The sequence below is a fragment of the Penicillium chermesinum genome (assembly GCF_028974085.1).
Source record: "Penicillium chermesinum strain IBT 19713 chromosome Unknown utg000002l:1.0-5270490.0:1.0-5274688.0, whole genome shotgun sequence".
NCBI classification, from domain to species: Eukaryota; Fungi; Ascomycota; class Eurotiomycetes; order Eurotiales; family Aspergillaceae; genus Penicillium; species Penicillium chermesinum.
In genome coordinates, this window is record NW_026695312.1 from 3120954 (window position 1) to 3147068 (window position 26115).

The 26115-nt window shown below is 52.9% G+C and overlaps 8 protein-coding genes across 8 annotated transcripts; 4 read left to right on the plus strand and 4 right to left on the minus strand.

Moving 5' to 3' along the window:
• Window positions 1–544: 544 nt before the first annotated feature.
• Window positions 545–1349, plus strand: N7468_002020 (DNA-directed RNA polymerase II core subunit RPB11; the record flags this gene model as incomplete). Its single annotated transcript, XM_058471317.1, has 3 exons — window positions 545–929; window positions 993–1102; window positions 1158–1349. The coding sequence occupies 3 exons, from the start codon at window positions 545–547 to the stop codon at window positions 1347–1349; spliced, it is 687 nt and encodes a 228-aa protein (XP_058334458.1).
• A 781-nt stretch (window positions 1350–2130) lies between these two features.
• pan1 (actin cytoskeleton-regulatory complex protein PAN1) lies at window positions 2131–6768 on the plus strand (the record flags this gene model as incomplete). The annotated part of the gene is made up of 3 exons (XM_058471318.1): window positions 2131–4860; window positions 4960–5501; window positions 5556–6768. 3 exons carry the CDS (start codon window positions 2131–2133, stop codon window positions 6766–6768), a joined length of 4485 nt encoding a protein of 1494 aa, XP_058334459.1.
• A 283-nt stretch (window positions 6769–7051) lies between these two features.
• On the minus strand, window positions 7052–8624 carry N7468_002022 (ankyrin repeat domain-containing protein; the record flags this gene model as incomplete). Its single annotated transcript, XM_058471319.1, has 2 exons — window positions 7052–8282; window positions 8329–8624. 2 exons carry the CDS (start codon window positions 8622–8624, stop codon window positions 7052–7054), a joined length of 1527 nt encoding a protein of 508 aa, XP_058334460.1.
• Window positions 8625–10212: 1588 nt separating this feature from the next.
• On the minus strand, window positions 10213–13340 carry N7468_002023 (sodium/calcium exchanger protein; the record flags this gene model as incomplete). Its single annotated transcript, XM_058471320.1, has 2 exons — window positions 10213–13062; window positions 13149–13340. 2 exons carry the CDS (start codon window positions 13338–13340, stop codon window positions 10213–10215), a joined length of 3042 nt encoding a protein of 1013 aa, XP_058334461.1.
• Window positions 13341–13917: 577 nt separating this feature from the next.
• On the plus strand, window positions 13918–16626 carry N7468_002024 (condensin subunit BRN1; the record flags this gene model as incomplete). Its single annotated transcript, XM_058471321.1, has 3 exons — window positions 13918–13991; window positions 14043–14613; window positions 14680–16626. The coding sequence occupies 3 exons, from the start codon at window positions 13918–13920 to the stop codon at window positions 16624–16626; spliced, it is 2592 nt and encodes an 863-aa protein (XP_058334462.1).
• A 753-nt stretch (window positions 16627–17379) lies between these two features.
• Window positions 17380–18912, minus strand: N7468_002025 (uncharacterized protein; the record flags this gene model as incomplete). Its single annotated transcript, XM_058471322.1, has 2 exons — window positions 17380–18396; window positions 18457–18912. 2 exons carry the CDS (start codon window positions 18910–18912, stop codon window positions 17380–17382), a joined length of 1473 nt encoding a protein of 490 aa, XP_058334463.1.
• Window positions 18913–19291: 379 nt separating this feature from the next.
• N7468_002026 (uncharacterized protein) lies at window positions 19292–19510 on the minus strand (the record flags this gene model as incomplete). Its single annotated transcript, XM_058471323.1, has 1 exon — window positions 19292–19510. One exon carries the CDS (start codon window positions 19508–19510, stop codon window positions 19292–19294), a length of 219 nt encoding a protein of 72 aa, XP_058334464.1.
• A 3952-nt stretch (window positions 19511–23462) lies between these two features.
• N7468_002027 (C2H2 zinc finger protein) lies at window positions 23463–24974 on the plus strand (the record flags this gene model as incomplete). The annotated part of the gene is made up of 3 exons (XM_058471324.1): window positions 23463–23821; window positions 23874–24689; window positions 24752–24974. The coding sequence occupies 3 exons, from the start codon at window positions 23463–23465 to the stop codon at window positions 24972–24974; spliced, it is 1398 nt and encodes a 465-aa protein (XP_058334465.1).
• Between the last annotated feature and the right edge of the window lie 1141 nt (window positions 24975–26115).

Sequence of the window (26115 nt, forward strand, 5' to 3'; positions counted from 1 at the left end):
CGCCATCATGAACGCCCCTGATCGGTAAGTTTTCACTGCGGAAGCAGTTAATAACCCTTTCCACTTTCTTATGCGAGTTTTTGCTCTGCGTTTCGATGTCTCATGATGTGGGGGCATACAATTGAGCATATCATCTTCATGCTGCAATGGCTCCTTGTGGCCTTTCTATGCCATGACATACTGCTATGACATACTGCTATGGCATACCAGATTGAGCATAGTTTATACGAGGATATGCCAATGATTTCGTGGCCTCAATTGGGTCCCTCCCAATGCCTCAGACACCCGGTTGAGCCATGAGCTGGGGGTTCTTGCCTTGTGGTGAGCTCTTGTATTCTGAGCAGGAGCTCTTGCCGCCGTTTGCGTGGTCGCTCCTGCCTTTTTTGCACGTTTTCTGCCACCTACTTCTATACACTTCCTTGCCTCTTCAACACGAACTTTCCCTCTTCTCCCCAAGTCGCCTTTGTTCCTCCCGGCGCGCACTTGCAAGTTCTTGAGCCTCGCCTGCTTCCTTCATACGCGTTAAGAAGTGTCCGTTTCTACGATGGCTTCTCCTTCGAGTTCTTCCGGTCAGCGGGTGATGGCTAGCGAGAGTATCCACGCTATGACGCCAGACGAAGCAGCAGCCTTTGCCCGTCGCGGACTCGGAACGGGTTCGCGACGTCCCCAGCGGATGATGACCAGGGAGGAAGCTGTTGCCCGTCACAGAGCTGGCCGTCGTGGCTACCGATACCAGCGTGACGGTCCTAATCGTTCTGTCGACGACCGCCCAGACTTGTTCGATCCTACCCCTCCTTCACTTCATCGAAACGATAGCCATCAGTCTGTCGGTAGATTTTCGCCGCACTCGATTCCTAACACTGAAAACAGATACGAGTCTATCCTGCTTGGTCCCGACAAAAACAAAATTGATGTCGAGATTGACACCCGTATGTTTTTTTTCAGCCCCATCAATATCATGAATCCCAGGAAAGCTTAACATCTTATGCAAGGTATTCCCAACGCTGCCATCTTCACTTTCCACAAGGAGGACCACACCTTGGGCAACATGCTGCGCAGTCGTCTGTTGAAGACCAAGCACGTCGTCTTCGCTGCCTACCGGGTAAGTTCCTTCGTCACTACACACGTGCAATGCGAAGCTAATTATCACCTGCCAGGTCCCTCACCCTTTGACCCCCAACTTCCTGCTCCGTGTGCAGACCGATGGCGAGATCACCCCCCGCAAGGCTGTCATTACGGCATCTCAGGCCCTGATCAAGGATCTCGCTATCCTGGCACGCGAGTTCCAAAAGGAATACGAGCTGCGGAAGATGGCTAACGCCGCCAACCAACAGCAGAATGTGGAGTAAACGCAACTCCGTCGTCTTGCGGGAGATTCTTAACGTGTTCTTACTTTTCTTGTGCTTTCTTATCCCGGCGATTTAAGCCTCGAGGGTGTTCTTCTTTTGCTTTCCCATCCCGGCGGTTTACGCCCCGGCGTGTCCTTGTGTCTTTCCTGTCCCTGGTGATCTAGGTGCCGGTGATCTCTTGTTCTCTTTTTATTATTGTTACCGGCGTACGGGGCAGAGGCCAGCATGGGCTTTTCGTGAATTTCTATCGTCCCGGCGAGGACTCCATATGATACCAGATGCAATTAAGAGATTCTCCTTGCGCTTGTGCTTCTCCTTTCGTAGGCTTCTTCGAATAACACCAAATAGGTGGCTCGCTCGACTCATAACCCACCGTACAACGCGATGCACCTAGTAGTTTGACTCCCGTGTCTACTATCACCCTGTTACAGAAACTGAGACACATTCACTGTGAAATCAATCGGATGCAATTCCCAGCATGTTTTGAGGGACCTGGCGTCAGCATAAGGTTTTCCGTATTTCCCTTTTACCTTCTGGAACTAATGGGCTGTCATATGGAGTATTCGATATCATCCTTGGTTAAAATACTCGTAACTTTGTAGTTCCAGCCCCATACCTGACTAAGCCCCTAATGTGGCTAGCGCACCGCGCGCCCCGGGGACGGCGTCATTTCGCTGCTCCTGACCCTCTTGCCTCTGCCATTTCCTCAGCCTTCCTTTTGTTATTGACCCTTGAGCGGGTCTCTTGAATCTGTTTTGTCCATGCAAGCGCAGTTAGCGTAATGTTCTCCTCGTCGAATTCCTTCATCGGCGGTGGTGGCGGTGGCCGACCAGGCCAGGCACCATTCATGCAACAACAGCAGCCGCAACAGCAATACTCGCAATTCGGCCAGCAACAAGCCCCAATGCAACAACACCAGCCCACGGGCTTTGCTCCCCAGCCAACTGGGCTTGCTCCCCAGCCTACCGGATTTGCTGGTCAACCGTCACCGTTTGGTAACTCCCAGCTTCAACCTCAGCCCACAGGGTTCCCCACGGGACAGCTCCAGGCGCAGTATACTGGGTTCCCTGGACAACAACCACAACTCCAGCAGCCACAGCATACTCAGCAACACAACTTCCAGCCTCAATACACCGGACTCCCTCAATCGCAGCCTCCGGCGCAGGCCCAGCCACAAGCCCCGCAATTGCAGGTCTCTCAGCCTACCGGACTCCCCACGCGAAACAAGACCTCGAGTGAAATGGCCAACTCTTTCCAGGCTCCTGGCTCCTCAGACGCACCTCCCCGTGTTCCTCCGAAGACTGGTTCTCGCATTCCGAGCATTCGCCTGTCTTTCATCACCGCCACAGACCAGGCTCGGTTTGAACAGCTGTTCAAGTCTGCCGTGGGTGACAGTCAAGCAATGGATGGCGAAAAGGCCCGCGATCTTCTGATGCGCTCCAAGCTTCCTGGGAGTGATCTATCGAAGATCTGGGTTCTATCCGACTCTACGAAGTCTGGCCAGCTGCTTTTCCCAGAATTTGCGCTGGCAATGTATCTATGTAACCTGAGGCTGACCGGACGTGAGATCCCGTCCACATTGCCTGAGACTATCAAGAATGAGGTTTCCAGTATGGTGGATATCATCTCTTTTGGTGTGCCCGACAACCAGCCTGCGCCAGCCCAGCGAACCAACGTCCCTAGTTTCGATGCCCCTCTTCTGGAGAATAAAGCGACCCCTCCAATTGTTCAGCAACCCCAACCCCAGCAACCTAGTAACCAGCAGCTGCTGTCCCAATTGACAGCTCAGCCCACCGGATTCTTCCCTCAGCAGACCGGTTTACAGCCTCAGCAAACAGGATTCCCTGGACAGAACCAGCCGGGGCTTCAGCCTCAGCAGACTGGCTTCCTGACCAACCCCCAGGCTACCGGTTACAATGGCCCGCGTCCTCCGATGCCGCCTATGCCTAACAGCTTCGGGTCGAACCTGAGTCCTGCGCAGACTGGTGGCTTGGCCGTTCAGCCTACAGGGTTGGCCGCCCAGCCCACCGGCATTCCTGGACAGTGGGGCTTTATCAATACTCCTGCACAAGGTTTGCCAAACATTGAAGCGATGAAGCAGCAGCTTATGCCCCAACCTGGGCGTGAAGGTGGCTTCAATATGTCTGCTCTCTCAGGGAATGCTACTGTCGCCTGGGCTATTACAAAAGAGGAAAAGAAGATTTACGACGACCTTTTCCGTGCCTGGGATGGCATGCGCAAGGGCTTCATTGGCGGCGAGACCGCTATCGAAATCATGGGCCAGAGTGGGCTCAACAGAAAGGACCTGGAGCGAATTTGGACTCTGGCTGACCCCCACAACCGTGGTCGCCTGAATATGGACGAGTTCGCTGTGGCTATGCACTTGATTTACCGTGCGCTGAACGGATATCCTGTCCCGAGTCGTCTGCCGCCTGAGCTTATTCCTCCGTCGACGCGCCATTTGAATGATTCCATTGGCACAGTCAAGTCGCTTTTGTCTCAGGACGCTGAGAACCGCAAGGCTACCGGCGCATTCCTGCAGCCTCAAAAGACTGGCGTGAGCTACCTCAAGGATCACTCTTTCCGTGGCGGCGGTGGATCAACCGCAGGAGGCAACCGTAAAGATGCTACCATGTTTAAGAACAACGACTCTGCTGGAGGATATCGATCCAGTGCTCGCCGGCGTGTTGGTAACGACGGACGCACTCCATCTCCATCCAACTCTCAGACCTCGGAAGGAGAAGAACTTTCTGTCCAACAGCTTCAAAAGAAGATCCGCGAAACCAAGGTCATGTTAGATGCTGTTGACTTCCAGGATGAGAAAGGAGCTGAAGATGACGAAGTCCTTGACCGCCGTGACCGCCGAGAGGCTGAGAGCCTTATGGACCGGATTCGCCGTGTTCAGGACGACATTGATACTCATCCTAACGCATCTTTCCGCAATTTGGACAGTGGCCCCGAGCGCAGAGCTTTGCGACGCCAGCTGCAATCTTTTGAAGATCAGGTCCCCCAGCTTGCATCTGAGGTTCGCCGTGTTGAGCGCGAGATCGCTGAGGCTAGGGTTGAGCTCTTCCGCTTGAAGGAGTCCAAGGCCAACCCCAACAGTGCTTCCAATATTGTTGGCACTGGCCCCGGTGGCGCGATCACCGAATCGGACCGTATCAAGGCCCGCGCTCGTGCTCGTATGCAGGCCCGTGCTGCTGAGCTTGCGGGCCGTCCCGTACCAAAGGAGGAGGACGACGGGGAATCTGCTCGCCGTCTGGAATCCGAAACGGCCGATGCGAAGGCTGAGAGAGAACGCAATGATGCAATGACTCGTGATGTTGAGATCAGCGTGCGCGATTTCGCTCGTAGCCTTGAGGACAGCCTTCGCGACGAAGGGGAAAACTCGACTCGCGAGCACGAGAGGCGCCGTTGGGAGGATGCCTTGGGCGTCGAGAACATTATCCGTGACTTTATCTATGATCTGAGCCGCAACAGCCGGACTGCCAGCATTCGAAAAGAAGAGTATGTTACTTTTTCCCTCCCCCTGTTCAAAAGTTTTTTTGTCTATTATTTATCTATTTTTGCTCTCCCTGGTGACACTTAACTAACGCATTATAGACGGGAGCGAGCTGCGAAGGAAGATCGGTCAAAGTACACATCGCCGCCACCTGCTGTCGAATCCCCTGTGGCAGCTCCAGCCGCCTCATCATCAGCCAGCCCGTCGCGTAACATGCACGAGGATCGTGTTGCAGCTGCCAGAGAGCGTGCCCAGAAGCGCATTGCCGAGCGCATGGCGGCTGCTGGCTTAAAGCCTAGTGATGCAAGCGAAACTCTTCAACAACGCCAGGAACGTGAGCGAAAGGAGCGCGAGGATCGTCTCAAGCGCGCTGAAGAAGAAGATGCTAAGCGTGAGGTTGAGAGACAGCGCCGCTTGGCCGAGGAACGTGGTGAAACGCCCCTGGCTCCTGCTGCTGCTGCTGCCCCTTCAGCGGCACCAAAGGTTGCTGGCAAGAAGCCACCTCCTGCGCCTCCCACTCGCAGAGGCCGTTCCGAGAGTACTGGCCAGGATGAAGCCAAGAAGGGCCAGGACGCCGCTGAGTATGCCGCTCGTGAGCAGGCTATCAAGGAAGAACAGGAGGCTCAGGAAGCCGAAACTCGCCGTCTTGAGTAAGTTCACCATTCTGATCCAATTGTTACCACATCTATTAACGCGTTCTATAGGGAGGAGGCCCAGCAGCGTGAGGCAGAGATTCTGAAAGAGAAGGAAGCTCAGGAGGCCCGACTTCGCGCCCTCGAGGAGCAGGTGCGACAGGGCAAGATGAAGAAGCAGGAGGAGAAACGTCGCAAGGAAGAGGCTGCTAGAATAGCTAAGGAGCAAGATGCCAGGCTTGCCGCACAACGGGCTGAAATCGCCGCCGCCAAGGAGCGAGAGCTTCAGTTGCAGCGGGAGCTTGAGAACATGGACGACGATAGCTCATCGGATGACGAGGGACCTCAGGATGTCACAACACCTCAGTACAGCACCCCCACGGAAAGCCAAACTCTCCCCCCTCAGCCTCCGCCACCAGTCCCGGTCATCTCGGTTCCAGAAGCTGCTGAGCCTGAGCCTGAGCCTGAGCATGAGCAGGCAATCACCTCCGCGCCCAGCTCTCCTGATACTAGCCGTGAAGCCGCCCCAGCGGCCACTCCTGATACTGAGTCTAAAAACCCTTACTTCAAGTCTCTCAGTCACCCATCTGAATCGGCCCCAGCCGCGACCCCACCAGCCGCTCATTCCACCAACCCATTCCACCGTCTCACCCAGCAGGAGCCAATTAAGCCAACTTTTACCGGCGCCGGACCTCTGGAGCGCAAATCCCGCGCCCGTCCTGACGAGGCAGATGACTGGTCCAATGCTGGATCTGAGAGCGACTCTTCTGACGATGACGATGACGAGCGTACCGGTGGCGGCAGTGCTAAGCAGCTTGCCAGTATCCTGTTCGGCACCATGGCGCCCCCGCGTCCCCTGAGCGCTATGGACGACAAGGATTCCAAGAACGCCACCCCTGTTCAGGATAGCCCCATCGCTCCTCCTCCTCCGCCTCCTGTTCCGGCTGTGTCTTTGCCCGAGCCCTTTGCGCCGGTTCTACCAGCCGGTACTCCCCCACCTCCCCCACCTCCCCCTCCACCAGGTGCTGGTGCTCCTCCTCCACCCCCGCCGCCTGGAATGGGTGCACCACCGCCACCTCCACCTCCTGGCTTTGGAGCTCCCGCTGCTCCGCCCCCTCCCCCTCCCCCCGGTGGCGCTGGTGGTCCTCCACCGCCTGCCCCTCCACCTGCCGCCGGTGGTGGAGATCGCGCCGCTCTACTTGCATCTATCCAAGCAGGCACTGGTCTCCGCAAGGTGCAGACAAATGACCGCAGCACAAGTTCGTCCGCTGGGCGCGTGCTGTGAGAAACACAAATAGTAGGGTTGCAGAACATATTGTACAGATCTGGGCGAATTGGGCTTTTCTTCCTCCTTTCGCATGGGCTTGTCAGCCGTTTCTTTCCAGTTTTCCTCTTTCTATACAACTTTCACCCTTGCTTATGAGGTGGATCTCAGCTATGGATACGCACTCGTACATGAGATAACATGGAGATACGACCATGAAGGGTGTAGTTTAGCTTGTTGTGTAGTGTCATTCCCTATATCTACTCATTTCCTTGTCTTCTCATATTGCATCTGGTATACTACTTCAATGGGAGTTAATTGATTGTATGGATTCAAGAGGCTCAATGGCACCAGCATCCCTCAAAGCCTGGTCCCTCGACGGGCAAAAGGCTGTTAACGCGAGGCTTAATGGAGTAGACCCGTTGAGTGTTGGCGCGTTCACGTCCGCTCCATAGTCAAGTAGAGCATGAATACAGTCAAGCATCTCCGTTGGATTCTGGGATCTTGCCTTGAGCCGTGACACCCAATGCAACGCCTGCAACCCATCATTATCTGCGTGGTGAACATCGGCCCCGTTCTCGAGCAAAAGTCTCACAACCTGATTCAACCCGTACCTGGCCGCTTGCATCAAGGGCGTGCGGCCGTGCGGACTTCGCGAGTTCACGTCAGCTCCCAACTCTAGTATAGTGCTAACATGGGTATGCCCAGCGAATCTGGGGTGAATGAGACTGAAAATTGCCGTCTCGCCAGTCTCATCCCGGACATTGAAGTCGATTCCATGCTCTGCCATCCACCTCGTTGCATCTACTAAGCATTCGACCTCCGAGGCAGTTTTCTTGTATGTAGACCAGCTGCTGCACTTGAAATTCTTGTGGAGAATTGTGTGGCCATCCTTATCGCGGGCGTCCTTGTCTGCATCCTCTGCACAGAGCATGTCTGCTAGCTGGCGGTATTTTGGTCGATCTCCTCTGACATAGTGTAAAGGGGTACACTCGTATGCGTCTCGAGCATTGACATCAGCTCCGTGCTCGATCAACAGGCGCGTAGCATCTATATGAGCATCACTATTTCCCATCACTGCGTAATGTAATGCCGTCCTATTTTCTCTAACAGACCTGGCATGTACATCGGCGCCATGTTCCAGAAACAATGGAACGAGTTCCGGGACGCTCTCAGCTGCTATATTGAGAGCTGGACTCGGCACAGTAGCATTGACGTCGCAGCCGGCGCCCAGGAGAACTTCGAAGAAGAGGATCTTTCGAGCCGCCGTCGGAAGCTTGTCTGCTTCGAGGTGTTGCATAATACGCGCTAGGGTTCCAAAGGCAGTGACATCGGCGCCACGCGCAATCAGCAATTCGACTTTGACAGGATCACGGGAGCTCGAGCTGAGGGCTACGGAAACAGGCAGACGACCCTCGAACGGCTCGTTGGGATCGGCGCCCGCGTCGATCAGCATGTTCATCAAGGTGAGGTCCTCGCGGCAGGTCGGGTCCTCGCATTCGGTTTTGATAGCCAGCACCAATGCCCGGGGGGGACTTGTGAGCCATTGCGCCATGCTCGAGTAGCACTCGCACGGCAGACAGTTCGGCGCGACTTATGGCAACTTCGAGCGGCGTGTAATCTCTCCAGCGCGTGTTCCGGATGTTGATATCGGCGCCCAGGCGAAGCATATCGCGGATCTGTTGGTCGTAGCCCCAAAAGGCGTAGAAGGTCAAATTGAGACCTCCTGTGTCTTTGATGTCACGGATATGAATGTCGTCCCTGAGGATCTTATTCAAGCAGCGATTCACTCGCAGGAGAACGGCCATCTCGGCCGCGGAGGGCAGGCTCTGGGCTATGAGCGAGATGATCTCCCGAGGCAATGCCAGAAGCTCCATGATAATCGAACAGGGTGGACATTCAGGCGATGCTATAGCAGAGCGCGAATCATCATCGCAATAATTCCAATAAAAAGCTCTTTTCGAAGAAGACAGAGTTCAAATATTGGACGAGCTGAAGTGTGCCTGCTTCTTCCTCAAGCGTTTTGCTGACTTGGCACACACAGCCCCCACTAGGATCGCCTTGCCAGGCAGACAAGCAGATTGTCCCCGACTATATGCGGCTCAGTCAGAATGTCTTATTTACTTTACAAATCATAACCACAGGCAATTCAGCGCTTGGTTTATTCTGACCGTCTCAGCCACTCAGGCCGGCAACGCTAAATCGGCCTTCTCCAAACACTACCGCCTCCACTAAACCACTAGAACTTTCTTATATTCACCATCAAAATGCCCTTCAATTTCTCCAGAAGTCCGAACAGGCGATAGCCTAGCTCGCTCATTAGGCTTCTTTGTCTGGGGCCCTGGGACAAGTTAGGGCTTATGCATAAAGAGATCATTCATCTCCTCCAGCGGCCGCTTAGTAGCCTCCGCAGACGCAAAAGACGAGGTGAAATCTCCAGCTGCCGATATTTTTGATGGCAATGTCTGTCACCTCGACAATCATTGTGTTGAAGGGCAAAAGAGGCCATGGTTGCGATCGACATGTCCTTTCATCGGGTCTTGGTGTCGAAGATTTCTGCGCAGATGATTCAGGCCAATGGGCCGATCGTTTCGCCCAAAGGTAGGTTGTAGCACCCGGTCATGACCGTGAAGGCCGAAGCTGTACTATCTTTGTGTGTCGTCAGAGGGAATATGGCGAGAAGGATGGTAGGACTGGCCTGCAAACTGTTATTACTGATGACTTTTTCTTCAAGTTACAACATGAAGAAGGTCAATAAAACTAAAGAGAAGATCCCTTCGATAGATACCAAGGTGGCTTGGGGAGAAGTTCAACATTGAGAACTGAGGAAGAAGAACAGGCTCGAATGAGAAATCAGTAGGTCTTTATAGGCTCGATGCCCATGTCCTTTTCTTCTACCACCACCGACAATCCCTGCCCTAGATAAAATACATTAGTGTTGTCTGACTTCATTGTCATGGCTTACAACCAGATATCCTGACTCAAAGGAAGGTCATGTCTTGGTCTGGGTGGTGAAATGAAAGTCAACCTTCTTATTCCAGGATATTATGGATCGAGGTGATCTTGTTCCAGTACCCAGAAACTTAGTTCGTTCTACCCAGAAACGTCTGCTCGTGCCTCAAACCGGAGGTTCCTTAGATATAGTAGTACAACGACTAGCTGGCGATGCTTCAGGCTACTACTACCTGTTTAATCAGCTGTATCACTGTGTCTTGCCAGGGGTTTATAATGCATTTATTTAACGGGTGAAGAATGGGATTCAGCACCTCGCTATTCTTCCCATGCATCAAAAGACGTATCCAATTAGTACAGTAGAGAACATGTTCATCAGTCAAATGCTACAGCATCGAGGCTAAAAATTACCCCACGCACGTCAAAACAGACAACCAACCAGGCCGGTACTCCATACCAACGCCATTCTGGTATTATTTCGATGGTTTCCCCAAACGCCACTTCCCCATGATCTCATGAGGTAAGTTCGGCAATCACATTCCCCACTGTGCTCAAACACCACACCACAATCAAACCATATCCAATGGTACGATCCATCTTCCAGTGATTCAAAGGGACGACAATCAATAAGCCAACCAACACCATCAACAAAGTAGCACCGCTAATGACCAGAACCTTGGAAATGGTGATCTTGTAGGCTGCTCGTTCGGCCGATACAGCCAGTCCGCTGAGCATCTCATCACGCCCTCGCCCCTTACCTCCGTTGAGACTCATGTATAAACCACCTAGCCCGATTCCGAGGAGGATATTGAGCATAGGGCCACCAAAACAAGCGCTCAATGCCATGACAGGATATCCCAGTCGGGCAACAGTAATATCGGCGACGAGATCACCCAGCGAGTTACCCACAGCAAATACCGTGAGCCCAAGGAGGGAGTCTGATATGTTGAGAATGACTCCGATCGTCTTGAGAACAGACACCACTTCGGTGGCAATGGTCGCGATCCAAGATATCGCAACAAGAAATCCGAGAAGAGAGAGGAAAGAACGCCATGAGGTGGAAAGAAACCGGATGGGTCTTTCCGATGTTTGTGAATCATGATCGAGGTTTCTCCGCTGGTGCCAGGGTCGATGCCGGGTTGATATAATGAGGAAAGAAAGACACACCAGGGAGAAAAGAAGAGAAAGTAGGGATGGTAAGAGAAGGTTGAGAGGATCATTATCCTCATCAACGGCGGTCCAGGCAATGAGAACAAAGAAGAATGGACCAGTGAACAGCTGAATACCAACAAGCCAGCGATTCCAGTCTTTAGCCGGCAAGCATGAATCGTCTGAGACCTCGGGTACCAATGCAGGAAGCTCCGAGTCCCAACGGGGGCGAGTGCTTTCTCCCCTATGGGGATGTGGCAGTGAGAGCTGGTAGTCATGCTCTTGTTCAGGCCCCTGGGGTGTGATGACAGGGCTATCGGCTGGTAGTCTCACAGGCGGAGCATTATGACCTTCATCATCGGGTTGCTCGATGACGACGGACGGAATTGGATCCGGTTCGGCAGATTCGGAATTTTGCGGCTCAACCACTGGGATCGTCAGTGTAAGAAAAAACACACTTGGCGCGGCAACAATTCCAATCGATCTTCCAATAAAGCCCTTTGACTTCCAGCCTGCCAGCGTGGGAAAGAGCGTGCGGCCGACCTGATGAGGAGGTGGGAATATAGAGTATGGCCAGAGCCGCTTGAAAGGATTCCGGAATGCCGCTTTGTCATGATCAATATCATCAAGACCGTCATGAAAAAGGAGAGCCTCCGAGGGGAGAGAAGCAGGATTCGGGAGACGACTGCTGGGTGGGCGAGACGAGGGACCAGATGGCTCATCTACATATGAGGGAAATGGAACCGCAGGACTTTCGGGCCCGGTTTGCATGCTGTTCCATGTACCCTTGGGGGACACTGCGGCTGGAGACCTCCCATGAGTAGTACCTGTGTTATAGTTCGGAGAATTGAACGACCCTGGAGGGGCTAGTAAATTTGGCGTTTGTGGAGCCACGGGGCTCAGGTTTGCTGACGGGAACTCCGAGGATGATGGAGATGCGGTCAACATCACATCGGTGTCGATACGAGGCAGAGCCAGGCCTTTACCCCCTTCATTCGAAGGTCGGCTCACAGTCAGACGGGGTGCCTGTTCTGACCGCATGCCTAGTAACGTTGTATCTAATTTGAGTCGTTCTGCATCATTCGCCGATACAGCTCTGGTTCGAGATGCCGCGCTTGACGGTGTCAAGCGGTCGTCTGTCGCAGGTCTGCTCGCACGCGGGTGCGATGCGATGGAGCGCGTGTCAAAAGGCTGATTATTGTTTCCATCATCTGAGTAGCTACTCAGACTAATGGTGGGTTTGTGACTGGTGCTTCGAGCCTTCTCGAGTGAATGGAGCACAGACTGGAATTCCAGAGCCCCAACCAGACTGGGCCGAATGGGATTCATAGTGTTCCGCCTGGAATGATTGGGAGGCCGGCGAACGTGCATATTGTCGCGAATCTCAGCAAGGTATCTGTTTCGGGTTTCATCATCTTCCTCCTCATCCTGCTTCCAAGCTGCCATCCCGTCAGCGCGTTCCAGCACATCAAAATCGTCAGTCGACGCCCCAAGGAGCAAGCTTCGTGACTCCGAGGCTACCCCGGGGTCATCATCCTCGACGGGCGGTCCAACTTCCAGCTCTTGATTGTCTGGGATGTGGAAGTGCGTTCTTGCAGCGAGGTCCCTCTCATACTTCCGGCGACGCCGGACAAGGAACCAGTGCCACCCGACTACCATCACGACATAAAACACATAAAGCCCGACCATTGCCGCTGACTCCCATGCATGAAGATGCCCATCGGCTAAAAGAACCATACTAAAGCTAACAGCTACGATAAAGTAGCCCACGTCCCGGACAAAGCTGCGTCGCGCAACTTTGAACGGCCGAACCAAGGCCATGGAACCGGCAACAACTGAAGTGATGAAACTTGCTGCACCGATCAGCTCTCCAATAGCCAAGCTCCCGCTATTAGACCGCATGGCCGCAAATGTAGAGAATACATCTGGGCTTCCATTTCCGAAGGCCAGGAACGTCACACCCGTCAGGCTTTCACTCAACCCCAAGATGCTTGCTAGCGTACTTAGGTCAATGCATAAGAAGTCACTAGCCGCAATTCCAATGGTGCTGAATAAAAGAGATAGCCATAGGATTAAGATGATAAAGGCGAACGGCTTCGCATCGGCGAGGGAGCAGTAGTAGAGTTGGAGGTAAGAAATCAGGCCATCTTCGTGGTCGGGGCAGTTCTCACGAACGAAGGTACATTGGTCTTCAGCGTTGCGGACAAGACGGCACTGTATGAGGTTGCACAAAGCGAAATTAGCTTTTCTTCTCTTCCCATCCACCTGGGAGTAGGTTCATCCCAGCCGTGGGAGCATACCTGCGGCTCGTTCTCCCGTTTAGTCAATAACGAGTTGGTCGCACCCGCGACTATCCGTCCATTCCTCGTATGCAATACCCAGCTGAGAGTGGTAAGGACTGTCAATACGATTATGGTGGCGCAGAATGGTCGTATTGAATACCGAGGCCCTTTGCGGGCTGCGGGCTGCAGGATAGTTGCGAAGGAATTCATGCTAGCAGAGGCACTGGTAGCATGATGGAAGCGCTGAACAGCTAGCCGGCGACGGTACGGACTGCTTTAAAATGTGACTCTGTCAACGTCTCTCAGACCCATTCGGGTGCTTGATCTTCAAGCCAGTGCGGTGAGTCTGGTGATGTCAGGCAGCGGAATAGAGAATGTGAGTGGACCAATGCCACTAGCCTCCAATGCGCATTCTGTGGGCCCAGCTGTGGCTATGGTCCACGTGAAGTGGCAGATACGCGAATAATAGGGGCAGGGATGATGATATACTACCATATATTATCTTTGTACGCTGTTCAACAATACCGAGGAGATGGCAAGCCAAAGAAACATACAAGTCACGGGGAAAGACGGGGAATCTCGTGTACCGGCGTTCGTCACTGTTTCTGCCTGAGGAATATGGCAAGAAGGGCCTTGCATCAGGTGACTTGTTGCATCTTTGGTCTTCTCGCGGGGCCGTATGTTTGTTGTTTGTTTGGGGCCCCTCAACTGCAACACCAGCGGCACCTGCCATCAACCACATCTCGACACTACGCCCCGTGATCCCCTATTGGGGGCAGCCGCAACCATGCCTCGTGTCGCAAACAAGATCCATCGCCGCTCCGGCGGTAACTCCACCCCCCACAAGAACTCGCCGATCAAGTAAGTGCCGTCATGTAGAAATGAGGGAGATCACGACTAACCCAGCCTTAGGATCCCTCTCAACGATGATATGGGCGAGAAAGCGGCCCGTATGGAGGCCCGTCAAGCCTTCCATGATCGCCAGATGAGCCAGATCAAGGCCGCCGTCAAAACGCCCATGCCACATCGCCGATACACGAACTACCAAGAAGGAAGCGAGAGCCCCGGAACCCCACGGGGATCCAGCCATCGCGGTCGCGACAGTGATGTGAATGGCCGTGCTGTGACACCGATGAAACGCGTGCCTATTCTCGCTAATTTCGAAGAGTGGATGAAAATGGCTACGGATAACAAGATCAACGCGAACAACTCCTGGAACTTTGCCCTTATCGACTACTTTCATGACATGTCGCTTTTGAAAGAGGGTGATGGTGTGAATTTCCAGAAAGCCAGTTGCACTTTGGATGGCTGTGTTAAGATCTACACTAGTCGTGTGGACAGTGTCGCGACGGAAACCGGAAAGCTGCTTAGTGGCTTGGCAGATAGTCGCGACAAGCGTGCGCGCGATACGGATGCAGATGGAGAGGATGGAGATGAGGATGAAGAAGGCGAAGACGGTGCGCCGCGCAAGTCTCGCAAGAAGGTAGGAGATTTTTCCCAATTATCAGAAATCGCTTGAGAGCCGGCACTGACTTCCGACGTTTCGCAGACTCGTTCCCACGAGGCTACGCTAGCCCCATCCTTTGCATCCCTGCAACTGAAGAAGTTCGAATTGGAGTTTGCTGTGGACCCCTTGTTCAAGAAGGCTTCCGCTGATTTCGATGAAGGGGGTGCCAAGGGCTTACTACTCAACCATTTGGCCATCGATAGCTTTGGACGAATTGTCTTCGACAGTAGTGATGATGCAGTGGATGACAGTGCTAAAACAGCTGAAGGAGACCAGCAAGAATCCGGAGATGGTGAATCACAAGGAGAAAATCAGACACCAGCTCCTCAACCACCGGCAACCGATTCTTTCGAAGATGACACGGAGATTGACCTGGCTTCGCTGGCGACCCAGTTCTTCCCGGATCTCGATCGTCTTGGTGAGCAGGATATTTGCCCTTCCCTGAAGAATTTTGATCTGGGTGACCCAAGTGGGTCACTGGATATTCCTCTTCTCAAAGCTCCTGAGGATTGGCGACAAGATAAGAATAACGAAGGGGATGTCGAGGATCCCTCAGGCATCATGTTAGATGATGATAATGCCGTCGGCTTTGACGACGACGCTTCTCTCGCCGGATTTGATCTGAGTGACGACGCTGGATTCGGTGATGGCGGAGAAGCCTGGGCAAGAGAGGCTGCCCTTGAGCCAATGCTCAAGGTTCATCGGGTTGACGACGATGCTGACGGTGATGAGGACATGGACAACGAGGATGCTTATGCCATTTCCATGTCACATCAGCCTAGCAAACAAGACCATGAGAACATTCTCAGTTACTTTGACAACGCACTGCAGAAAAACTGGGCTGGTCCAGAACACTGGAAAATTCGAAAAATCAAAGAAACAACAGCCGCCACCACTAAGGATGCACCGAAGCAGAAAAAGGAGAAAGAGCCTTTCGAGATTGACTTCGGGGCCCCACTGGACCCTGCCCTGGCTGAGTTGATCTACACGCCTGCGAGCTCCAATTCCGCAATCTCTTTGCCCAAGACACAGTGGAAGACTAAGGGCCACAACCTGCTGCCTGACGACAAGCATTTCAACTCGCGCAACCTTCTCCGTTTGTTCCTCAAGCCGAAGGCTCGCATGGGATCCAAGAAGCTCTTGGGCCGTAGAGCCAACACTCGCCGACCCGAACAAACCACAGGAAATGGGGACATGGACGAGGCCTTCTGGGCAAATCACAAGGTGGAAGAGAACGACGAGGAAGGCGTTGCCGGTGCCTATGATGCCAACTTCTTTGCCGATGACGATGGCTTGGCCTTCCCTAACGGCATGGATCTGGATGACGATGACGACAACCTGCCGTTCGCAGATGCACGCGAGATGCTATCACCACCAACTGACGGCCGCCCTGTGACCTCATCTGGGGAGCCCGGCAACCAGACTGGGTTGACAGCACTGCTCAATATGGTGGGCGCTACGCCTGGTCGGAACGGTGCTGGAGGATATGGCTCACAACTGGTGACTCAAGGTGGTCGCCGAGCACGCCCAGACTACGTCAACTATGCCCGTGTGGCGAAGAAGGTGGACGTACGTCGACTCAAAACAGAGATGTGGAAGGGCATGGGCGAACGTCTGATTGCCGCTACTGAATTCGCCTCTGCTTCACGACCAGGAGCCGTTTCAAATGAGGCGCCCCCTGAGCCCGAGAGCGAGGCTGATGCTCCCGAACCGCCTACTCCACAGGACGGCAGTCCCGAGCGACCCAAGGAGGACGGTCGATTACGTTTTACCACCATCATGAACTCACTGAAGGCGGTCTATCCCGCAGAGACGCTGCGAGATATCAGTACGTCATATGGCTTCATCTGTTTACTCCATTTGGCCAACGAGCAAGGATTGGTTTTGGAGAGCGATCTAAGTAAACTTGCTCCTGGCGGTGTCGGCTCGCTAGAGGAAATCTATGTCACTCGTGATGAGCATGCCATTCTTGAAGAGGGTGGCATGTAAGTCAATTCGTTCCGTGTACAGTCGTTTGTCTGCATAGATCCATCATGTCGTGTTTATCATGAGTAATGGTGTGCGTGGGTTTCAATTCAGGGGATTCTTGAGGCGTTGGTTGGTTTTGGCATGCACAGCGGGGCCCAAGGACATGTCTTCATCAGTTTACTTTGCCTTGAAATGAAATTTTCAGTCATCCGGTTTGAACATATTGCCTATCTATATCTGGCAGCTTTCATAGTAGAAACTGGGCATGTTGATCTAGTTGGTCTTCATTAGGTTTATCTCTGTAGAACACTTCAAATCACAGGGCCAGCTGTTGTAGCACAATATTCCGGTCATGATTATGGCTTACAGCTCAACTTCCCAGGCATATATTGAAAATCAGGTTTCCATTTAACTACTAAGTGAAGATGAAAGAGGTATAACCGGGCAAAAATCATTAATTCCATCCCAAATCAACATAGGTATCTGTATCTGTATAACCCAAAACTCCAGTTCACCCGCTGTGCATTAACCCGTTCGCCCATACATTAATACCAGGGAAGTAGGAATATGTCCACTCTTGAGGAAGATAAGTCACAACTCTTTTCAGTTTCAGTTTCAGTTTTTTCTTGTTTTTTCTTGTTTTTTTGTTTGTTTTTTTTTTTCATCAAAGGCATGTCGGCCAGGTTTCTTGCGCATATCTTTTGGTCTTATCATGGAGCAAAATCAAACATTGATCCCAGGTCACAATGTTTTAATTTCTTGATTGTTAAGAAACTAAGTGTAATGATGCATGGGTTCACTGGCATTTGCATAGGCTCCGGGGATCGGCACAGAGCCATAGCTCTGTTCACCAGGCGCAGCTTCCATGTGCTGCTCCTCCGCTTGTGGTGGAGGTGGTGAGGGGGTATGAGCTTGAGGCACAAAGCCTTCTTGCGCTGTCTTTGGAGTCGCCTGCTGAACGCGAATAGGCGGCGCCTGCAGCTGGAAGGCTGGAGTGGGGCGAGTTGGTGAGACGGGCGTGGCGTACTGTGTAGGAGCCTGGCCCTTCTCGGCATTGGAGTAGTGGTCAACAGGATAGGTCGTGACCGTTGCAGCGAAGGGGGACTTGGGTGGGTAGGAAGAGAAGCCGGGGAAGCCGGGGGTATTGGGGGCAGACTGCAAATGCAACTGGGCGAGGTACAGGTCTGAGCGGGCCTGGTCGCGGTTGTTCATGGTCTTCATCAGACGACGCTTCGTGTAGAAGCGGTAGAACACAACGACGTAGATCAGGATGACGATCAGCTCGATCACAATTTCAATGATGGCGCAGACCAGTCCCCAGTCTTGGAGACGGCAGAGCAGCGCGTAGTCGATGACGTTCGAGTATACTTGTTCGCGAGTATTCTGTGCACACGTCCATCCCCACATATCCTTCGAGTTCCCTGTAGCTTTGGAGTGGTAGTAAACTGCTGCGCCGACAATCCATATCACAAAACTGAAGGTGAAGTAGACCACCGAGATAACACTGTAGTAGATCGCGACCTTCTCTGCACGCTTGTGGCCACCCTTGTAGTAACCCCAGAAAATGATCAAACAGGCCAACAGTGAAAAACATGACAATCCAAGCAGGAGCCACTGGGTCCATGGCGTGGTACCTGGGGCCCATGCAGTAGCACTATTTCGTGGAGGGAGATCGACTGTCGATTGGAAGACACGCAATGTCACTGCCAACATAGACAACACAATGAGGCTACAGCCGAAGTTGACAAAACGAAGGAAGATCTTGGCCAGGCGAACCCGGAGTTTGATTCTCTGCAACATTGACAGCGTTAGTATGAATGAGTGAGGCAAAGGGCGAGGGATATTCCTTACCAGGTCGCGGGCGTTCTCTTTCTTCGCAGTGGCCTCCTGCTTCTCGAGGAAATACTCCTCTCGGAAAGTCGGGCTGAGCGGATTCAACGAACGAGCAGTATTGGGCACCTTCAGATCCGGTCGGAAGGGCGACATGGGAGGCGCCTGGTCCTGAATGCCGGGAGTCTGAATGAACCCAAAACCAGTGTCCGCAACACCCTGGGACGTCTGAGGAGGGTCCGCGAAGGGCGAGCGGGCGGGTTGCTCTATCGGTGAATGAATGCTTGTGGCCTCGGCAAATCGAGCCGTACGAGGGCTCTTTAATGAGGCTGCGCTGCTCTCTGAGGAGCTGCGGGTCTCCTTTGGCTGTGTTTGAGGCTCCATTGCGTGTTGGTTGGGACCCCGGATTAAATCTGCGGGCACGGCGGGTTGATAGTTTTGAGGGGAGCTGTTGTGATTGTCGCCAGAAGGGGACATTGAACGGTTGCAATATGTTCCAGAGGACAATTTGATATCGTCGAGAGAACCAGCTCTCAACACGTACAGGCAAAGCAGACCGAGATGAAAGCAGCACAAAAAGGACCAGAAAAATCCCAGCTGGATGTGACGGCGGCTGAAACTATATCAGTCGAGAATTCACCTCAAGATACCGTGTTCGAAGCCTGCGTCCACAAGTATACACGGAAAACCGGTCTGGGAAAGGGGATGGGGGGAGGGGGGAAAAAAACAAAAACTAGAAAGAGAATGACATTCGAAGAGCTCAAAAGTGGCGGGCATCGTAGCTCCTTGAATATCCATGGGCTGCGGGCTTTACAGGCCTCTGAGCGGGGGGAACATGCAAGCGACAAGCATCCCATCACATCGCCGTGCCAGAATTAGCGCCCGGGAGGGAGGTCGAAGAGGGGAATGAGATGTGATTGGGCCCAAGTAGGTTCGACCAAGGCAGTTGGTGCATCTTCACACGGATGAGTCGCAGTGTGACTGGGTGGAGGGAGTGATAAAACGAGCTTGTCACAGCGGAGCGGCCAATCACCACCCGGAGTCCCGCTCTCGCAGCAGTTGGGCTGCAGCCCATCACTCCTCTCCGGCGCTAATCCGCCGATCGTCTGGCCAACCAGATTCCCTGAAGAACCGCCTGCTACATTTCTGTGTTGCGCTCGAAATACCCTCCAACCAGAAGGAGCTCGGTGTGCATCGGTAGATCAGGTCGCCTCTGCATTAGCTCGACGCAGATGGTGTCAACTGTCCATTTATGCTTAGTGTTCTGAGCTCGGCTCGCCTTCGCATCATCAGGCGATTATTGCCGGGCTTCTCATGTAATTCGCCGTGGAGAGCGGTGATAAGTCCTTAGGGCTGACCGTTTGAAGAAGTTCATATCTAATGTACGGAGTAGCATTATCTACCTTCGGAACCCATTTCCTTCGCAGCCTAGGTCTCCGAGGAGGTTTCGAAGGATATTCTGAAAAGAAAGGATTCAAACAAGATAAAGCCACGAGGTTAACTGACTTCAACACAGAGGTCCATTGAATGCTTGATTGATCAAGGGAAAAGGGGCATTCCAAATCTATCGACAACACCCAATCACCTCCCCAAGCCCATTCCACCCCAGGATATTAGGACTGCGATTTCGGCCCGCCTGGTCGGGGAAACATTTGAAATGTGAATGAACCCGAGGACTTTGGCAGAAATCCTTTTCTTCGCATGAGAACGTCTCACCTGGTGGTGCTGCTCTCAACGCAGAGGCACTTTGCCTTGGCTTCCAAAGCTTATGCCAAATACGAATATTCATGAAGTGCCTCAAGGAGACCGACTGGAAATACTACCCCACCTTCTATCCTTTGAAGTGACAGAAAAGCAATTACTTCAGTCTGAATCTATCTCCGTTCCCGAGATCTTAGCAGGGAGCGTCAATTCGACGATCAACTGTCGATTGGAGCTAATATCTTCAAGCAGGAAAGGGCTAACATCTATACACAGCTTCAGACAGTTCGTTACCAGCGAAAACAGAAAATATAATTAGGCATGAGAGTGCTAGTTTCATCTTTGATTCACTTCCCAGTTTCTCCGAAATTATAAGAACTCCAGGCTCGAGCTTCAAGTCCAGAGTCGCATGTCACTATCACCTTCATAATCCCTGTCAGTTTAAGCTCTGGGCTGTGACAGAACCTACATGCAGAGATGCGCAGTCACTTGGCAAACTGCTTAACGACCGGGGTTGGGACTACTAGTACTGTTGCTCATACCCACATGCTATGCTTTGAGCCAAAAAGTAGATAGTTTGTAGCGCATACCTTGTGCAATCCTTTCGGAACGTTGGTCCTGGAAAGAGTTCACGCAAGCCTGAGGCACTCGAGTCGACCGTACCAGACTTGACCTTCCCAGGAGTTCTATTTTTAGTCCCGGCTCCCCTCACGGTGAACTTCCCACGCAGTATATTGCTAGCACGCCGTACCTTATGAATCCCAGAGAACACTTGGCGGACTCGACAAAAGGATGTAGCCTGTGGCAAGCTGGAGACACCGAGGACCCCATACTAGTATCTAGTCTCACCTCCAAAAGAGGATCCAAAGGCGCAATATACCCTGGTCAGACTACCAGTTAAAGGCCTTAAAATGGAGTCAAAATAGACTCGGAAGACTAGGAAGCTACTTCCTAGGTTTCGGAAGGTTTCGTCCTTACTTCTAGAGGAAGTGAGTTGGGCATAGAGGTCTAAAGGCTGTTCAATCGACAACATGCTTGCCCCCCGTTCCTTTGCCCTGTGCCTTTGGTTTGGACATGTGTTCATCAGGTCCGTCAGAAATCGGGTTTGCATGTAGCGTGCTATTGTACGGAGTACAGCTAGATTGGACTTGGTACGATTTCTGGTCAAGGCAGGACAGGCACAGTCCATACCAGTATAAAGCCATCAGGCAGGAGCTTGCGAGTACAACCTTGGAAGAAAGTTGGATCCTACTCGCTATTGGCGGGTAGCAAATCATCGGAGCCGTTGACATCATGATGTCCTCTGATACAATACACTGGGTGTACTGAACTTCATGAGCTATGAGCCTAGAATGTTGATCCTGCACCTACTTCTTCAGCGACTCAGTCCTCGATGCGGCTACTGATTACCTGCGAGGCCAGATGAGCCGCTTTGTAGCACGAGCGATCGAAAATCTTCTAATAGATCTCGGAGAATAATCAGCCTCCAAATTTCACTATGGGCTATTCCAAACAGTGCACCTGGTGATGTGAGACATGGCGGTGCGGCTGACCCAGAAAGGGGGGACAAACAAGATCAAATCAGATCCAGTGATTGAGTTGAGAACGGACCAACCAGCACGCAGGATTGGTTTGGCAGGTAAAGAGCCTCTCATAAATCCTCGACGCCTCATCATTCCGGCTTTGAATGCGCGAATAAAGGCCTTCCCCTGACTCGCCCCCTTTTTAGTGGACCCGCAGTCTGATGGTCGCCCCGGTGTTTAAGCCAATAACACACTGGCAATGGTTGCTTCAGCAGGGAAGCCGCGCTGAGGCCCTTTGTCAAGCGTGAAGCGCAGAGCTTCTTCATGTCGATCGCTATGGCAGCCTTGGGCGGATTGTATAAGCCGTATGTAACGTGGCGAAGGCAGTTCGTTGCCTATGGGTGGCCGGAAAACAGGTTAGGCTCCTGCTCCGTACATGGATCCTTCGGTACGCCTCTTTCATTACTCTCATTCCTACATCGATACAAGTACCTCAAAGTTACCAGGAACCCATAGTATCGTTATGTGCCCTCTGGGGTGGTAGACCAGCCGGACCCGAGCAAGTTTTCTGCTTAGCCAAGTGACATCATGCGCTCCAGACCTGGAGCCGGTTTTGGGTGGTTAAGAAGTCAACTCTCATGCTGAACGAGGAAACTGTGGTGGCGGCACTCAGGCCCGCCACTGTCAGAGGAAACTGAGGAAATATAGGAACGGTCGTCATCAGCCGCAGGGGAAAACAACCAAGACCCACGACCAGCCACACGCGTTAGTGGATTTACACAGCCTCGGTGTTTGGCAGGTACCGGTACTTGTGTTTAGATGTGTAGCCACATATATTTCAAAGTAGCGGTACATAGATCACGGCTCAGGATTCGTTTCCAGAGCCTCGACCGCGACCGACTTGACACTTGGTTTCTGCTGTTCTGCTGTTCTGCTGTTTTGCAACTCTTCATCTCGTATTTTATGGTCCACTCCTCTGCTCTGTATATGGCGCTATCCATGTAGCGCGATCGTATACGGCCCGTCTCCCCCTCAATCCAGATTCCAGAATTCAGAAAACCAGTATCCTCCGGTCCAGAAGATCGTCTTGTTCTACTGTCCCGCGGCCCCTTCTCCGCCCTTTCACTCCTCTTGATAGTGGGTCTCGCAAATCTCGTTCTGTTGTGATTTGCCTTGTCCTTGAAACCACCCCGACCAGATCGTTGTTCCTGCGCCGGCGCATATCCGCTGGTAACCCCTGCGGTTCATTCATCCTACAAGCCTACCATCTCATCAGACCAATCCCCATTGTCCGCAAGGTCCAAGTCCCCCCCTCGCGGTTGAATCGTGAACCGGTGGATCTGCCCGTTACAAGTGGAAAGCTGAAACCTCCCCGTCAGCTTGCGCCACACTCGCTTTCCAGGTAAGAGAGAACCGTACCGCCCCACACGTCCTGGAACTTCGCCCTCTCACCCCCCCAAAATCCGCCTCCCCCGTGTCAAAAGCCTCTGGATTGAAGTTCGTCAATTCCTTCCTTGCATGAACCCCCCTTCAATAATTCTTTGCGTTAATCTAACATGACTTCGAAAGTAGCCGTTGCCTTGGTTCATCCATTCGAGGTGGGCGCAAACCCTTCTGTCTCCATGGCGGCATTGATGCACTCCAACAACGAGCCTGTCGCCGTCTCGACCCCCATCCCCCGCCAGCAAATCCGATCACCTCCTCTGATTCGCTTTCTTTCCTCAAACCCCCTGCCAAGCCCGATTCCAACCTTAGTTCCATTGCCAGCGCCGGTCTCACGTCTCTCGCTCCTCCCCGTCGCGAATGGCAAGTCCCGCGTCCGCGCCGGATCGCCCGGCGGACCACGATCGAGATGCGGAACGAAATAGTTCGCAGGTGGCGCGAGAGGCACTGGGCGCCAGCGAGAAGTCGCCTGGTCCGTCAATCCAGGAACCCCAGGTGCATGCTTCGCCAGAACAGATGCAGGTAGATCCACATGCAAACGATGCTCCAGACCATTACGGAACCTCCGATCATCAAAATTCCCTCATGCATTCTTCGACCGTCGCAAGTCCAGGTCCGATCGAAGAATCTGCTTCGCAGGATGGAGACCGGCGTCCTCGGGACGACTCTGAGATTGATCAAGATAGCAACAAGGCCTTCTCATATCCTTATGCCTACGGGTATTTTGAACGACCCTCGACGCGGTCTCAGCTTACCCACCGCGGGCTACAGTAGAAGCAGCCCGCGCTCTCCTTCTGCGAAGAAACACCGATGCCCCTTCTGCGCCACCGAATTTACCCGCCAACATAACCTCAAAAGCCATCTCCTGACCCATAGCCAGGAGAAGCCATTCGTCTGCCAAACCTGTCAGTCTCGATTCCGCCGATTACATGACCTGAAGCGACACACTAAGCTACACACTGGGGAGAGACCCCACATTTGTCCCAAATGCGGGCGACGTTTCGCACGTGGTGATGCATTAGCGCGACACAACAAGGGTCAAGGAGGATGCGCTGGCCGGCGGGCAAGCATGGGAAGCTTTGCGGGAGAAGATGACTACGGTGATGGTCAACACCCCGACGATGCGATGGATGGACTAGTCTACGCCGAACCGGAACGCATGGACGAGGAGGAAGAGCGCCGACTCAGCACCGGCATCCGCAAGCACGACGCTGATTCAATTCCTCGATCTGATTCGTATCATGGTCGCCAGCCGAGCACCTATCCGCCAATTGCAGCTAACCGCACAGGACTTTTCCCACCGCCAGGCACACATGGCGGCTCGGGTACGTCAGCCACAGCCACTTCGCAAACTGCCAGCTTCACATTCCCGCCTGCTGGTCACCCATCTGGCACCGCTCTTTTCACTCCAAGCACTATCAGTGAAGCTTCAAAACCGTTGTCTCCCAATGCCCTCTCTCACCCGGACTCGGGGACTTCATCACACCGTGGACACTCGCCTAGCGTAGGACAGTCTCTACCGCACCCGACGTCCTTCGGACGCGCCAATCTTCCTCCACCCCGGGAGCGCCTCAACTTCCTCCGCCAGTAATCAGCTCTCCCGATGCTCGATTTGGCCTCCAAGCAAGCAAACACACGTCCTCCCACAGCCATTCCAGTAACCATGCCTTGCCCAAGGTTGGACCTGAAATTTCCGAGAGTGATGCGAATCAGATCGAAAAGCTATGGGCCTACGTGCGATCTATGCATGAAGAGATGGCAAGCCTGCGCACCGAAGTTGCCTCATTGCGCGCCCACATCGCCTCTACCAACCCGGGACCTGCTCCTGCGCCGCCAGTAGACGCGAATCAGGCAAACCCAGGCCCTCGGTGATGAGAACATACGGCAGTTTGCATTGTTTGGACTTGACGTGTACGATACAACCTATCTGGGTCTCTTATTTTTCTTTCGCGGAGCTTCTCTTCCCTTATCTCCGCCTCTTCTCCCATCTTGTTGATATGTCCTACCTTGAATGGTCAGCTGGGTGCATTGGCAAAGCTCATGCGGCATTTATCCGATATCGGTGGGTGCTCTTGGTACAATTGCTTGGATACATTGTTTCCATATGAATCTCCGGGCCTCGGTGGCCCTTAGAGGCATCTTTAGCTTTTCCTGGCATGGATATAGCTTTTCCTTTTTTTTTTTTTTTCCTCCCTTCCCACCTCTCCACATTTCCCCCTCTATATTTCCCATCTCCCCTTTCTCCCCTTCTTTTCCTTTCTTATCCTTCTAGCCAGCGGGGTATTGTAGTCTGATTCAGCTCAGGGAGTTCGGCGTACAAAACTGGATCTCACTCTGATGAAGATGGCCGATCTGTCGGGACCTTTTATGGGTCCAACCCCGCTTTGGGCACGGTTTCGAAATGTTGAGGTGTGGCATGACTGTATGACACTTCGGAGGTTGGAGTCCAGTTGTCTAATTTTTGGTCGCTTTCTACAAACCCATGTCTTTCTTATCTGTTTTTCTCCTTCTCTTGCTGCATTCGACCGATGCATGGAACGACCCAGGACTGGAGTTTCTTTTTCCCACATTTCTCCTATGATTGAGCTTTATGATTTAGGTAGTGATAATATACCCTTTTGTGTAACAAACCACGATATCAGCTTATGGGACCAGTACCGTATCTACCATGCCTCAGCCTTGGCTCCGAATTAACTGGCCGATCATAGCTATGTCCCGCCTGGATCAGTTTCCCTTGAAACTGGCACGTCCTTTCTTTGGTAATTCTGTATTCCCTCGTGGCACGGTGCGCGAGGACGGTTGTATACGGCCACACACTGGGCGCAGGGAGAGCACGAGTCCCGTAGCCACAGCCACAGCCCGCCTTGCAGAAGATACACCTGTTGCTTTTTCTTTTGCATGTCAGAACCTTATTTCGGCCTGCTCCGAGCCTCAATGGCGGGGAAGGGGCTTACTATCCCCTTTGATACCCGACTCGTAAGCCCTGGCCCACGGTATCTGCCCCAGCTTGTCG